This window comes from Colossoma macropomum, unplaced genomic scaffold (genome assembly GCF_904425465.1).
Source record: "Colossoma macropomum unplaced genomic scaffold, Colossoma_macropomum, whole genome shotgun sequence".
Lineage (NCBI taxonomy): Eukaryota > Metazoa > Chordata > Actinopteri > Characiformes > Serrasalmidae > Colossoma > Colossoma macropomum.
The window spans coordinates 32,630,133-32,646,493 of record NW_023494790.1 but is presented as its reverse complement, the minus strand read 5'-3'; the positions used below and the strand labels follow the sequence as shown (position 1 = coordinate 32,646,493).

The 16,361-nt window shown below is 39.5% G+C and overlaps 1 protein-coding gene across 2 annotated transcripts in view; it reads left to right on the top strand.

Moving 5' to 3' along the window:
- The window catches only part of LOC118809638 (breast cancer type 1 susceptibility protein homolog), a 70,626-nt gene extending 54,563 nt beyond the window's left edge, over nt 1-16,063 (top strand). For both annotated transcript variants that reach the window (XM_036573116.1, XM_036573115.1), the window contains exons 19-21: nt 10,371-10,441; nt 10,627-10,687; nt 15,574-16,063. In XM_036573116.1, coding sequence (XP_036429009.1) covers nt 10,371-10,441; nt 10,627-10,687; nt 15,574-15,668 — 227 coding nt within the window. In that variant the 3' untranslated portion in view covers nt 15,669-16,063. The remainder of the gene's footprint in view (nt 1-10,370; nt 10,442-10,626; nt 10,688-15,573) is intronic.
- The last annotated feature ends 298 nt before the right edge of the window (nt 16,064-16,361 follow it).

Genomic DNA, 16,361 nt, shown 5'->3' with positions numbered 1-16,361 from the left:
TTCAGAAACAAAAGTCACAAGTATTTTTTACTTCTGCAAAATTTTGTGTTCCTGAATATTTGATATATTCATATCACTATATTTTGTGTCCGTTAATTCTGTGTAAGCTATTGGGACAGGCATATAACGAATAGTTGTATTCACATACTAATTACACATTTTTTTATATAAACAGTGTAAATTAAAAGTTAAATTGTGTCTCCAGTGTTGTATTAAAAGTAACCCCTGCTCTAAACATGATGCAAAACATCCTAAGTGAAACTAAAAGCAATAGAAGAAGGATACTATTTGGCCGAAAGTATGTGGACCTGACCGTCACACCTATATGAGCTTGTTGGACATCCCATTCCAAAACTATGGGTATTAATTTGGTGTTGGACCCCTCTTTGCTACTGTAACAGCCTCCACTCTTCTAGGAAGGCTTCTTTAAGATATTGGAGTGTGTCTGTGGGAATTTGTGTCCTTTCAGTTAAAAGAGCTTTTGTGAGGTCAGGCACTGATGTTGGTTGAGAAGGCCTGGCTCACAATCAGTGTTCCAGTTCATGCCAGAGGTGTTCAGTGGGGTTGAGGTCAGGGCTCTGTGCAGGCTGCTTGAGTTCCTCCACACCAGATTTGTGAAACCATGTCTTAATGGAGCTTGCTTTGTGCACAGGGGCACAGTTGTGCTAGAACAGGAAAGGGCCTTCCCCAAACTGTTCCGACAAACATGGAAGCATGTAATTGTGTAAAATGTCTTTGTATGCTGTAGCATTAACTCTAGCATCACCCTTCACTGGAACTAAAGAGCCCAAACCTTAAAAAACAGCCCCAGCCCATTACCCCTCCTCCACCAAGCTTTACTGTTGGCGCTGTGCATTGTGGTCGGTAGCATTGTCCCGGCTTCCGCCAAACCCAGATTTGTCCATCAGACTGCCAGATAGTGAAGTGCGATTCATCACTAGAGAACACGTTTCCACTGCTCCAGAGTCCAGTGCTTTTCACCCCTCCTGCCTACATTTGGCATTGTGCATGGTGATCTTAGGCTTGTATGCAGCTGCTCTGTCATGGAAACCCATTTCATGAAGCTTCTGACGCACAATTCTTGTGCTGATGTTGTTGCCAGAGGCAGTTTGAATCTCTGTAGTGATGCAACAGAGGATATGCGATATTTTATATGCGCTTAGCACTCAAGGGTCCCACTCTGAGAGTTTGCTTGGTCTACCACTTAATATCTGAGCTGTTGTTGCTCCTAGAATCTTCTATTTCACATTCATGGCACTTACAGTTGTCTGGGGCAGATCTAGCAGGGCAGAAATTTCACAAACTGACTTGTGGCAAAGTTGAGTTGTTTGTAGCTCTAAGCTTCCTGTCACTGTTGTTATCATCTCATTTGAATATTCTAACATATTGAACTGTGATAGGTTGAAGCTTATAGGTGACATAAAAAAATAAACTGTTACGCAGTGCCTTGTGAACTGTGTTTTTATATGTATAAGTGCTATGAATGTCTGTATTTTCAATGGAAAATTGTAAAAATTTGTCCTGTGGCAACACATTTGACACAAACAACAATTTATGTGGTAATAATAAGCCGTCAAACAAGTGTTAACCATTTTAAAAGCATGTCTTTGAGTGCAGGGGAGCTTTTAAAGCTAGTTAAACAGTGGACAACCACAAGTAATAGACATAGACAAAGTAGCAAGAACCTTTGGTTGTGCCAGACTGTTGCCTTTCCTTCATGAGTAACCCTGAATGACCCAAAAGATTTTTGCACAGAAATCAGAACATGATCAACTGTATCCTCAAAAACTCATCTGTGCATTAAACCTGCTGTGGTTCAGCTTCCCCAAAGTGTCGTAACACAACAACCACCATAAAACCGAAGTAGGAGTGTCAGGTTTAGATTAAAGGAAAGCCGTGACGGCACAGCTCCACCACTAAATGGTGCGGCTCACCACATTTAAGTTATTATTGAATGCTTCAGGCAGTTGAATGTCCAAAACAAAATACCAGTACATTTCCAGCCAAGCTGGGTGGTCAAGTTTGTTGTTGACTGTTTTGGGAGGAAAATCAGTGAAATCATGTGACTGTTCCAAATAGTCTGTCTTTATATACACTTAGATCCATTTTTGTCTACCACAGGATATTGGAGGTGAAATTAAATAATGACTATGAGCTCAAAGTGCAATATTTACAAATTACACCATATACACATACAATTCTACAAACTAACGATCATAAATTGTCATTTTTAAGACTTGGTTGCAGTCAGTGAAAGCCTTCAGTTACTGCTAGATCTTGGGGCATTTTACATTTAGTTCTGCCTTCAGTAAGTGAAATGCATGCTTGATTGGATTGAGATCAGGTGACTGACCTGTCCATTCAGAACGTTCTTTCTTCTTTGCTTTAAAAAAGTCTTTAGTTGCCTTTGCAATATGCAGGGTCATTGCAGGATCATTGTCCATCTCCACTGTGAAGCGCTGTTCAATGAGTTTTGAGGCATTTGGCTAAATCTAAGCAGATAATCTCTCTCTGATGGATTTGTTTTGATTTTTCAGCCTTATGATGGCTTGCTTTACTGGCAGTCACAAGTCTTCATATTGAGGTTTAACAGCAATTCCAAGAGATTCCAAGTCACACAAATATCACACACTAGAGTGTTTAATCAGCTTAGCTGTAAGTGTAATAATGATGAACAGCTTAGCATCTAATTATACAATTACTTTGAGCCCTTACAAATGAGGGGGCTATGTAAGGTTGTAATTCCTACACTGTTCGCACCATTCTGGATGTAAATGCACTCAAATGTGTTAACAGGCTACTAGCGCTGCTCTGTAGGCGACCCTGCCAGTCTGCAGTGATAGGAGAGGAGGGTGAAGTGTGAAGAAAATGACCATAATACACTGAAACGACATTAAACTAAGACAATACAATGGTTATTGTAATTTTTTAATATAGAAAATACTCAAATTTGCGGTTTTTCTTTTTTCTTACAACAGTCTGTTTAGAGTGTGCCAAACATCAGGACTCCCTACCCCTAGACGTGAATTAGCAAAAAGAAGGGCTAAGGGCGAAGTGGTAGGGGCAAGGGGTGAAATGGGGTTAGGCCCTGGTTCTTTTTGTGTTTTTTCATCATCCTCTTAGGAAGTTTTTTCTTTTGAGACTTGCTTCCTCTTGGTGGTTCAAAGCTGCTTTAGGACAGTAATTATTGGAGAAAGGTCCATATAAGTACATTTGAATTAAATTGAATCATTTGATTAAAACGGTTAGTTTTTCAGTGCAAGTTTCAGTTGTTTCCAAACGCCGGCAGCCTCTCCACAAACAGGGAAATCTCTTGATGTAGCAGTCTTCAGCAGCTGATTTATGTAAATGTTTGCTACTTTGCTGGTGCTTACAAGTAGTCAATATGGAGCGTGAGTTGCTCAAGGAGGCTCTGCTGCCTCAGCCATAACATCATCCATACGTCTCTCTCATGCAGTTTCACCCCTTCATTTCTTGCTCTTGCTGTATTTTCTTTTTATATTGCAGAAGAGTGATTGCTCCAAAGCAGCTGGTTGGTAAAACCTCAGCTATTCATTATTCAGAGCTTCAGTAGGAGAAGATCCTATAGAATGTGTGTAATTTACCCAAGTCCTCTCCTATTGCTTTCCGTACCAGCGGCAAAGGTTTCAGTGATTTACAGAAAGAAGGAAAATCAGTCTCATTACTCTGCTGTTCCATAGAAGCCCTGGTGCATTTTTTTTCTGTTGTCAATGCCACATCCTTGCTGAAGTTTCTTTAATCTAATGAATGTTTCCCAGATCAGTAACTAGTAGGTGTCATACTGCCACGTTTAGTTTCTGACTTCTCAGCGGACATGAAAGTGCAGGAATTTGTTAAATACAATCACCAGCATGTAATTTAATGGGGGATTAATTAGATACGAACCTAATTCCAAAAAAGTTAGGACAATGGCAAACAGAAAGCTGTGACTAGTAATTTTTTTTGACGTGTATTAAATTTTAAAACAGTACCTTATGTTTTACCACATGAACATCGTCGTTTTTTGTAAAAAATTGGCTAATATAATTCCAAATATGATGCCTACAACAAGTGCCAAAAAGTTAGGATGGGAACATTTTATCAACATCATATTACTGTGTTACATCAACTTTCCTTTTAACAGCACTTTAAAAGCACAATATTTGGGGACTGAATACAGCAGCTAAACCAATTTTTTTTTTTTGCCATTTTTCAGTTTCAAGTCTTCAGAAACTGTACGAGGCCTTCATTGTCGTATTTTGCACTTAATAATGCACCACACATTTTCTATAGGAGACAGGTATACCAGTCTAGAACACTCTGACTACACAGCCATATTGTTGTAAGAGGTGCAGAAAGTCTCTTGGCATTAGTATCTAAAAGACAGCATATGTTGCTCCAAAATGTGTACTTTTACAGACGTCAGAGTTACCTACTGATACTCCTGCATACCATGAGAGACCTTAGCTTTTGAACTTTAGTCCAATTCAGAAGAGCTCGAGCCCAGAGAAGTCGGCAGTGTTTCTGGACGTTCTGAACTGCTTGTTGAGGAACACTGTTCTTAAACAGGAGGACTATTTCTTGGGAAAGTTCCGAGCCTCAACCCATCCTTGCTCATAAAGGACTAGAGACCCATTCCAGTTCTCTTTTTAACTTACCCTTGTCCTATTCAGCTCACCACTCGGATGTGCGTCACTCTTATGTTATACAAGTGGCCACTTGGTGCAGAAGGAGAGGAGGGGACAGTGAGGAGCGGGTTATTCAAATGGAACACGCTTGCCCACGGCAGTTTAGCCTCAGTGAGTTAAATGGCTAGCCATGCAAATTTTGCAATGCGAAGAAGTTTGAGCATAAATACATAACATGTGTGAGCAATTGTTTTGTCTGGCTAAAATGTGGAGTAGAACTGTGCTGTAGTGCCTTTCTTTTTGTTCTTGTTAGCTAGGTAGCCCTTAGCATGCCAGTGAGCCAGCTGGCAGAGGAAAGTGATGAGTTGTATCAGCAGTCATGGAGTAGTTTGTAACCTAAAGCACAGTAAATCAAATGTTATGATTTTGAAATGTTAAGCATTTTAAAGTAGTTTATTGCTGTGGCTTATAAACAGCATAAGGTTGCAATGATTTCTGGTCAAGTTCAGCAGCTGAAGTCAACACGGGTGTTCGCGCGATCCCTCACCCCTCCGAGGGTTCTTCTAACACCCTTCATTTCAGCTAATAGAGTGATGGAACAGCCCTTGAGGCAGTGCTGGGGATTACCCCGAGGGAAAATGAGTCCAAGTGGATGAGGGCTTGTTAAAACCGGTATTGAAACAGGGGGTAGGCCTTTCCTGGATACTACTGTTATGCCCAGGCATGCTCACATCACCTCTTTTAAAATGTTTTCTGAACATTTAACATCATTTCTAGTCTTAAAATGCCTTTGTCCCAACTTTATAGTTTATAGAGCGTGTAGTTACAAAAAACAGTGATGTTGATAGGATACAGGTTAAAATGGATTTACAATTTTTTTTGTTTTTATTTGTGTTTCACATACTGTCCCAACTTCGAGTTTGTAAACAAAGTATTGGATGGAAACTGTAAATACTAAGGGTCCATGGGGAGAGCTTTGGAAATAGTTAGATAACACACTCACACAATCATAGCACACTATTTATTTTTTATTTTTTCTAACGCTAGTGTTTTTAATCAGAAAAGTAGTACTGCTCCGATAAATAGCTTTACATGTAATTTTCTCAGATGCTTAAGACTTTTGCACAATACTGTCGTATATGTGTTCATAATCTCCTGCTAGTGTGGGTTCATGCCATTTTCCTCCGTTCTATGATGCACATAAAAAAGCTACCTGGGTGCTTGTGGCTCCCTCTTGTGGCGAATCATCAGTGAGTGACTAACTTCTCTAGCCAGGTATTTAATGAGTGAGTGAATGAAGTGCTTAGTTTACTGGTAGTTTGTTAGTTAGAAGCCGAAAAAGGAAAGCCAGGTCCATGAGGTGCTTCACATCTAACAATGTCATTGTGAGAAATGAGAAATCTGTTGTTGCAGTTCTCTGGCGCTGAAGTGCACATGTGTGGGCATACACGTCTTAATGTGAGGCAGTCCCCTTTCACTTCATTCACTGAGCTCATGTTGTCTCTTATTTGTATTCTGGTTTGGTTGCTCTACCTCCCTGCTTCGTGCCGTAGCCATGTCGATGGTTAAACTGCAGTCTCCACATTGCATCAGTAAGAGCTGCCCTCTCATGCTGACTTCTAAACAAATAAAGATTTCCTTACTATTCTTTCTTCTTCTCAAGGCCCGCTGTGCAGAGCTGAGTCTGAAAGCACACCCTTTCCCATTACTGCCATTAGAAATAACCGTCTTTATTGTATAATTACATTTAGTGTTGCTTTTCTTATCTTGTACTCCATTAAAGCAAACTTGATTAGTGATGAAACTGTGGCTCCTTGCTTCCCGCATGTGTATTAACCTTCCTGAATCATTGGATGTGCATCTTTCAGACCTGTATGCATTTTGTATAGCAGATGCACAATTTGACAAGTACGCTGGTAAGATTTGTCACTCTAAAGAACGCAAAGCGCTGGTGACGCATGTGAGTTCAGTTGTGCATGTACAGTACTCGCATCTAACAGCATTTAGCCTCCTAAAAAAACAAAAGAAGAAGAGTTCAACCATTCAATTGACAGCAGAAAATTGACAGCAAAACGAAGTAGGTGTTATCCCTCTCGTTCCCCCTCATCACTCCGTCTGGCTGGTCCCAAAAGAGAAGACGATGCTTGCAACTCCTTTGCAAAGGTAAACAGGCTGGGGTGGATGTGGAAAGTTGAAACTGTGAATTGAGTTAACGCAGACCTGCCAGCGTTGGGAAAATATTAAATGTTAATGATGTAAGTCTAACATTGTGTAATTTGCAGTCTAGCTTGCCTGTTCAGCTGGCATTTAAGTCGGTAATAGTACCGGATTTTAAATTATTATTGCAGCCAAACCTTTAACCGTATTTCAGACCGAATTTTGTTGGGCTACAGTCAGGTTCAGATTAGTCCGGAGCGATACCTAAAAAGAATGAACATATTTTTTAGATAAGTTTTTTCTTAAATTTATCTTCAAGAACGATCCTGAGAAAAATACATGACGTGTTTTTAAACCGCAGAACTGTTCACATCTTTGTGCTCTTTAATGTGTATAGATTCAGATAAGAAAACATTGGCGAATCTTTATGAAAACTGCGAAACTGGGTTTTAAAAAGAAATTTCTTCTTAAGAGTTGTTGGTGAATGAGGCTCATTGTTCTTGGGTTGTTATTCAGGTTCGGACTAAAATTTCAGGTCCATTTAAAGCTCCTGTCTTGTTTTGCTTAGAATGCAGCCGACTGCCCGTAGCATGTCTTGTAATAGCACCTAGCTTCTGTAGTGGAATGGCTTGTTTCTCAAGACAGGGCAGCAGTGCTACTACTTCCCATCACCAAGTTTCTGGCTTTCCTCAAGTTGTTTTCCTCTTGAATGTTCTCCTAACTTGTCATAGCAGAATGGGCCTTGTATACGCTTCCAGCACTCCTCAGTTCAAATATGTGCATCCTTTGTTGTATGGTCCATATCGTCATTATTCTTGGGTAGGGTTTGTATTTTTCCTTTTTAACTGCTTTTCTGTTGCCGTGCTGCTCCACCAGGGTCTGTCCTATCCTCATTTAGACTCCATAGCAGCGGTCAGATACTCTGTTGTGCCATTTGATCTCACATTCTCTCAGTCATGCCACCTTAAACCTCCATGAGTCAGAGCTACACCATGCAGTTTTGTGATTCACAGTTAACATTGTGTCTGATCATTTCAGAGGATATTTCACATGGATACAAACCATAGACCTGTAATTTAAGATTGGCAAGGTAGCTATAGCAACAGTAATAATTGTAATCAGTGTCCTGTGTATAATTAGTGCTGATTTAGAGAAACACAAGTGAAACTGATTAAGATACGGAGGCTTGTGCATCCTGTTTCAACTTGAGTCCTGTATTGCCTGTATTGTTTGTTATACAGACAGATGATGTAGAGTTCATTTGTACCAATAAACGCAAACGTTTCCATAGAGATTAATCTACTCTGTGACAATGCCATTACTCATACATCCTGAATTAGAAGCCGTCAAAGGCTAACAAACAGACTGAACTGACGTCTGCCATGACGTTCTTATTGTGAGTGCATGCTGTCGATTGTTGCTATGCACTGCCTTCTTTAGACAGCTGCATGTCTGTGACAAATGTGTCCATGAATATTGAGCGAATTGCATTTCATATAGATCAGCATTATGTACTGTTTATGTTCTGGAAAAAGATCCAAATAGACACGTCCCAATCCGGGTCAAGCATATTTGAATGTATCAGATATAGGTAATGTTAAGCCTAATCAACTTCTGATCCTTTATTTCTGCAGTGTCACTGTAGTAGACACTAGGGCTGGGCAAGACGACTATCAATATTTTGATGAATTATCCCACAGTTTGTCACAATATACTTTTCTGAGCATATCATCAGTGATGTGAAAAACACTTCCCAACTGTATGTTTGATTAAAACACAGCATAACTAGTCAGGTTTAATTGGATTTAGTGTTGCATTGTATGTAAAATGTTCAAAAACAAGTAATTGGATTAATAGTTTTTGGTAGTATTTTTTAAATGTGGCACTAATTTTTCTGTTCCAACTTATTTAATTTCAGAAAAAAATATGACCGTGTCCATCATATATCTTGACATTGTAATATGATGCTTTCTCATCCACGGCCACTTTCACTGCTGTATACCCCACCTCTAGTAGACACATTCAACACAGACTGCAATAGTGAGGCATGTTTTAAGAAGTTAACAAAGCAGTTTAAATGTCTCCAGTATGGGTCTATTTTAATAGTTAAGTCTGAAATCTTGTGATATTTGCAGTGATTGAAGCAGCTGCATTTCGCCAAAACGTTAGTAAGTGGCTATCATGTGGCTATCGGTATTTTTTCTGCTGTGTACTGCAATCACCATTCCACCAGAAGCATGTACAAAATACAATCACATCACATTACTCACTAAAGCGCCTTAATATCTCTGACAGGTCGGCTGTGTCCCAGCAACCAACATCTAAACAATTAGTTTGCCCTCTGCTTCATCACAGATGGTGTTAGCATCTCCTAAAGTGACTCAAATAGGGCTCAGACTGGTGTACAGACATCTGAGCCAAGCAATTTTTCCAACAAATGCAACAAATGTTTACAAACAGATTATTTTACTTATAATTTACTGCATCAAAATTCCGGTGGGCTAGTTTACATACACCTACTTGACTGTGCCCTAAAATAGCTTGGAAAATTCCAGAAAACGATATCATGGTTTTAGAAGCTTTTGATAGGCTAATTGACATAATTTGAGTTAATTGGAGATATACCGGTGGCAGTATTTTAAGGCCTACCTTCAAGGCCTACTTTCCTCTTTGCTTGACATCATGGGAAAATCAAAAGAGATTAGCCAAGACAACAGAAAAAGAATTTTGGACCTCCAAAAGTTTGGTACATTTGGGAGCAGTTTCCAAAAGAACCATTTTCATCTGTTCAAATGATAATATGCAAGTTTAAACACCATGGGACTACACAGCCATCATACTGTTCAGGAAGGAGATGCGCTTTGTCTTGAGATGAACGTACTTTGGTGCAAAAAATCAGTCAGAGAACAACAGCAAACAACCCTGTGAAGACGCTGGAGGAAACAGGTTCAAAAGTATGTATATTACCAGTAAACTTTGTCCTAGACCCAAAAGGCCTCTCAGCAAGGAAGAAGCCACCGCTCCAAAAGCACCATAAAAGGTTACAGTTTGCAGCTACACGAGGACAAAGATCTTACTTTTTGGAGAAATGTCCTCTGGTCTGATGAAACAAAAACGGAACTGTTTGGCCATAATGACCATCGTTTTGTGTGGAGGAAAAAGAGGGAGGCTTGCAAGCCAAAAAGCACCATCCCGACAGTGAAGCATGGGGGTGGCAGCATCATGTTGTGGGGGTGTCTTGCTGGAGGAAGGACTGGTGCACCTCACAAAATAGATGGTATTCTGAGGATAACACACCCTGCCACACTTCACACATTGTTTGGGAATAGTTTGAGGAACTTGATGAAGAGTTCCAGGTGTTGCCCTGGTCTCTAAATTCCCCAGATCTCAATCCTATCAAGCATCTGTGGGATGGGCTGGAACATCAAGTTCAGAAAAAAATGTCAGAATGTTTAGCATTTTCGTGTTGTTTGTTCACGTCATGTTCATTAAGTAACAGACTTTAGATTTTGACACCCCTTTTTTCAGGCCTGATACAGATACTAATACAAGTGTGCATGTGTGTATGTGTACCCTTTCTTACAGATCAGATGGAGGCCATGGTGGAGATGTGTGGTGCTACAGTCATGAAAGACCCGCTCATGTTCTCCAAACACGTAGGAGTACTTTGTCGTCTACTCTTCAGTTCCCACTCTTTTACTGACACTCCTTTAACTTTCATTTTGCTTGTGACATGTCGACAGCTTTTGGAGAGCTTCAGCTGAGAAAATGTTTAGGTTGGTGTTCACATTATTCAGTGTTCTGAGCTCTTAAAGTAAATGTGAGTGTGTGTGTGTTTCAGGGTGTCTGTCAGCTGGTGGTGGTGCAGCCTGGTTCTGATGATTCTCAGTCTTATTACAGAGGTGAGTGATATATTAGAAGATGTAACAGATCCAGTCGCAGTGGTTTGATTTGAAATGTTCTAGAGAAACTTAGAGCCGCCTGCTGCTCGAGACTTTGTTTTACCATAGTTTGGAGAGGGTTTTTATTTCTTTTTTATTCATTCAGATGTACATAAATTGACTTCTAAGGCAAAATAGTACCCAGACAAAATTATTTTTTTTAGATGTACTACAATTTTACTTTTACCATTTCATATAAAGAAATGTGTAGGTTCACTTGGACAGCAAATTAAATAACGAAATGACCCTGGTTCTTATCACCAACACCGAAAAGAAATCAGAGTATTATGCTTATTTTTAGCAGCCTTGTTGCTGCATGCAACATAATGTTTTTGCACCCCATTCTGTCTGCGTAGTAGAATTTTAGCCATATAAATATTTAAGATAAGATTTAAGATAAATGGGCCTCATTCGCCAATATCTACCCAGTTTTTTCTTAAATTTGTTCTTGAAAAAGGTCCTAGGAAAAGGTCTGCATCAGATTAATGATGTGCTCGTAAACCACAGAATTGTTGAACCTTTGGCTCCTTTGTATGTGCAGATTCTGTTCTTACCTAAGAACTAATCCCAAATAAATCCCAATAAAACATTGGCGAATGTCGTAGTCTTCGTGAAAACTGTGTAAGTGGGTTTTAAGAAGAAATTTCTTCTTAAGAATGGTTGGTGAATGAGGCCTAGTGATTCCCAGGGTGATGTTTGAAATACAAAGTAAATGATTGTGGTTACAATATGTTAGGTATTTTAGGTACGTACTGGGATTTTGACCTAAATGTGCTGTTCTTTTTGGCTTTTTACACCCTTAAAATTCTGATAAAACATTTTTATTGCCAGAACTACTGTTTTACACTTTGTGCATACCATGTAAATTATAATAATTATATTATATTCAAACATTTCCCAATAAGATTTTTTCCCTTTTAAGATAGCTCAGTGGTGCTTATGAAAGTTTTAACTTAAATTTGCTAAGTTATGTTAGCACCACAAGTATACATTCTCCTTCCAGCACTAGGTTTAATGCTAAACATCTCTTGCCCACACATGGACATTTGAAGCTTATAATAGACAGGCAGGTAACATATTTTTGCTTTGCATGTTGCAGATTTACAGTGAATGTTTCAGTAAATATTTCAACTTAAGTTGTAACTAGAGGCCACTAGAAAATTTCAAAAGACGCTCTACTGGCAGCAAAGCGGGTCCGCAGATAACATCACACAGTGGTGATAGCACATTGTCAGTCTTGGCAAAGTGGATGTATTTGGCTATGGATTAAAGCAGATATTTGGAAAGACTGAACTTTTACTTAGAGGCAAACCGAACATGGTCCTAATCTGCATAAAATATAATGGTAACACTTTCTATAAATGTCGCATTTGTAAGCATCTATAAACACATTTATAACATGTTATAATGTATTCATAAGGCGTTATAAACGTGGTTATAAATATTTATAAAAAAGAATTACACTGAATTACACTTTATAGCCATGTTTATTATACATTATGAATTGTTCATATAATGCATTATAAATAGTGTTAATGACATGTTATACTGTCAGTGCCAATGAAGTCAGTCCCAGCTTGGAGAGCGTAAAGTAAAGACAAATACCAAGCTAACGGTGGTGTACATTACCTTTCCCATATTGGGTAAAACACTGATGGCATCACTAGTGTAAACTCTGACATTTGAAGCCTGTAATGAGCTTTATTGTTTATGTTTTAGTGTTTCAGTAAATACTTCAGTAAATACTTCAACTTGAAGCCTCACTCTTAACACTGGAGGAGGCTTTAGTACAGTACGCTTCACTTTACTTAGAGCGGACAAATACGAGCTCTTATGAGCTCTTATAATTTGTTATGATCAGTACTTATAATGTATTATGTTAACAATTCATAATGCATAATAAACTTGGCTATAACGTATAATGCGTTTTTATCTAGCTATGTTTATAATGTCTTATGAATGCATTATAACATGTTATGAAAGTGTTTATAGATGCTTACAAAGGTGACATTCATAGAAAGTGTTACCAATATAATCCCCCAAACCCTTTTCGCCCAGCTCGTTTGGGGTGGGGAAAATGAATGCATTCCTAGATGTATTACATTTCTCTCTTGAAAGATTCAGTATTGATTCACAAAATGTCAACATTTCTGCTGAAAACTGCACTGTATACTGCATAGTATGACACAAAAAAGTAAAGCAAAAAATATAGGTTTTTTTCTTTTTTTTCAGTTTCAACTATTTGCTGTTAAAACAGCCCTATAGACTTAGCAATTGTTCATGACAAACACAAGATAAAATCTTCAGAAAGGCTATAGAAAGCAGCTTAGCACCTGACTTGAAATTTAATCAAATTGTACCTAGAGATTCCCAGCCCTACAGCTCGTACCCTCTTTCGGCTCAGCATCAGCCACTGGTTTCATCACCAAGAGAGACGCAGTATGGTTCAGAGGCTTCCACTGAAATCCAAATATAGTAAATCAAACTGCTGTACAAACAGTAAAATGCATATTTCGTTACGATTTTAGGGCTGTTGTGAAAGTGAATGTTCATGAGGCTTGTGGCTGCAAGCAGTTACTGTTACAATCCATGGATCCTAACGCTGAACCCAGGTTTATGGCTGAAGAAATGCTTGACAAGTGCTAATCAAGGATGTTTGTTTCCAAATTGGTCAGAGGCTGTAGTTTCTCCAGTTTCGAAGCTGGGCCTTTTGCAAGTATCAGTGTGCTGTCATATAGAGTCCTTCATTGCAAATACTGAGAAGTTCAGCAGGCTCTCACGTTGAAATGTGCTCAAAAGCACCCACCTGCCAGCCAAGCTGATGAACTTGCTGAAACAGCTTTAGACAGCTCCAATTTTCAGTCATCAGCTGGACTGCTAGGGATCCCCTATTGTCAAAAGTGTGCCACTTTGTCTAAGAAAGTTGCCCTGCACCCTGCCCAGCTGAGCAGTCCATTCCTTAGATAGCAAGTCAGTGGCTTCTGGAGGATGTTTAAAAATGGTTCTTGGCTGCATACAAGTCAGCAACAAATACAGCATCAGGTGTGTCCTCAGCGGAGATGCCTAAAGATATGCTAAAGCGTACGATCTGTGGAATAAACACCAGATCTTTGGCATCAGGTGAAGGATTTTATGGGGCATGAGAAAGTCAGGTAATCAGCATCAGAACAGTCAGAGGCTGTTGGGGCAGTATAATCCTGTTCATAATCCCATTCCACCAAAGCTGCCAGCAAAACTATTATGCAAAGTGCTCACTACATAATTTCAGCCCCGATTTTCTTCTCGACAAAAATTTGTAGTGTAAACACTTTGGAGACGCAGCTGTCCCAGTCCACAAGCTGCCACAGACGCATTCTACTCTGGAGACTCCCAGACGTTTTCCCAATTTTTGCGAGGCTCCCAAATGGTGCAACGGCCTAAGCGTTGGCCCTATCATCAGGAGATTGCGAGCTCGATCTCTGGTAATTTTACAGCCATCTGCGGCTGGGAGTCCAATAGTGCACAACTGGCCTCTCTCTGGGTGGGCAGGATGGCCACCGCTTCTCTCCCATAACTCAGTGCAGTGCTAGTCAGCGCAGGCATCTGTTAGCTGACATAACAGAACTGGTGGTTGGCACTTTCCTCCAAGCGCATTCGGCTGTCCAGTGACGCTCTGTGAGCGGCAGTTCAAAAAGGTGCGGTGGTGCTTCACAGGTCTCGGAGGAAGCCTGGGCTAGCCTTCGCCCTCCTAGCATTGGTGCTGTCATGATTGGGGGAATTGGATATGACAAAATTTCAGAGAAAATTGGGGGAAAAAAAAAAACAAACAATGAGGGTGCAAGAGAAAACTCTCAGGAACTGAAGTGGGGACAAAACTTCATGGCCTCTTTTCCACTGTAGAGCCAAATGTTTTTAAGTGCTTTTTTTTAGCAGTTGTTAGTTTTTGTGGCTTGACATTTATTGTGTACTAGATTGAAAATCGTGTACTGCTTTTATTTATTTGGCGAAGCAAACTGAACTTGATTGTTTTTTTAATTTTGAAATAATGCAGGACGTGGTGGCCCAATCCAGACATAAACATAGAACCAATCAGCAAATGTCTACCTTAATACGTCATCCCACTGAATGCTTCTGTGGACTTGAGCAAGGGTAGCTAACCTGGAACGGTTACTCTATCTGCTCGGAACCCTTCGACCCTGCAGTGGAAAAGATGCCCATGTTTTGTGTAGACCCAGGAAAGGGAGACCAGTTATTTAACTTTTAGGATAAAGCTGTTTTTGTTCATTTTTCTCTCTTAACAAAGGAGTGAATCAACTATATAAAATGTTGCTCAGGCTCCAGTTCGGCAAAGTCACGATTGACAGTTCTTGCAATAAATGTTGTCTAGCGTGAACAGTACAGCGATTCTGGGATCCTTAAAGGGAGTAGGCTATAAGAGTGTCATAAATGAGGAATTCTTGTTCAAACTTTATGTTCAGTGTAAACAAAGGTGCCACCATTCCTGTGATTGAATAACATTATCCATGAAGAAACTGCACAGTTTCGCATATTCTGGCATGTCCTAGTGTCTAGTGGTGTAAATTCAAGAGCTTTCCTTATTATTATGTTTCTTTTCCATTTGTATATTTGGATAACTTTGTCAAATAAACCAATTAGAATTCTCTTACTGACCTGACTGAAAAGGGTCAGAGAAGCAGCTGGCTGTTAAGGTTAATGCCAAATGCAACTGAGCATGTAATTGAGTGTTTTTAAAAGGACTTCCCCTTTGACTAATGCCCAGGCTTGGAAATGGGTCACTAATAGGTCATGAGATGTTATTTCCTCTTATTTTTTATAACTTTCTCTTTTTTTTTTCCTGTGTGTCTCAGCTCTGCAGAAGAAAGCCACAGTCGTGACTCGTGGTTGGCTTTTGGATACCATAGCAACCTACACCCTCCAGAATCCTGAGGACTATAAACCATGAACTCTGGCTGGTTTTGTACCTTTCCTAAATTCTCAGTGCTGCTTTAATTGGTTCCTCTGCTATTTAGAAACAACTGATCTCATCTTCTGCACTTTACTTGCACAGGACTGTTTCCACTACTTGTTTTCACTGCTTATAATCAGACTTTTTACTTTGTAGTGCTTGCTTTCTGGGCCTTTGTGGAAAAAAAAGAATCTAAAGATATATCTGTTTTAATATCTTGTGAAGAAAGATCCATGATAAAACTCGCAGTGTGCCTTGTTTGTTTGGTAAGCTTTTAACAATATATTCTCACTCTTGATGTTTAGGCCTATAAGTTGTATCTTAATTCTCAGGCACAAAGATGAATGATGAATTTTCACATCTCTCAAAAAACACAAATACAGTGCTGTGCAAAAGAGACCACACTTTGTTTTATTCAGTTTTCAGTCAAAGTGTCCATTAAGTACACGTTATTCATTTTCCAGCATGAGGAAAAAAAAATATTCAGTATTTCCAAGAATTTTTCCACACCTTCAAAGTTCATTCTTAGAAGTTGGTTGCATTTTCTGCTTCTCCTGCTGCAGGGGTCGCAACTCAAATGTTAAGAAGAGCCATTTTGTCCTTTCAACAGAAATCAAACCACGTTTTTATGCCCATTTTACCATCCTGGCTGTAAACATGTCTCAGTATGTGCTGATGAACTAGTATAGG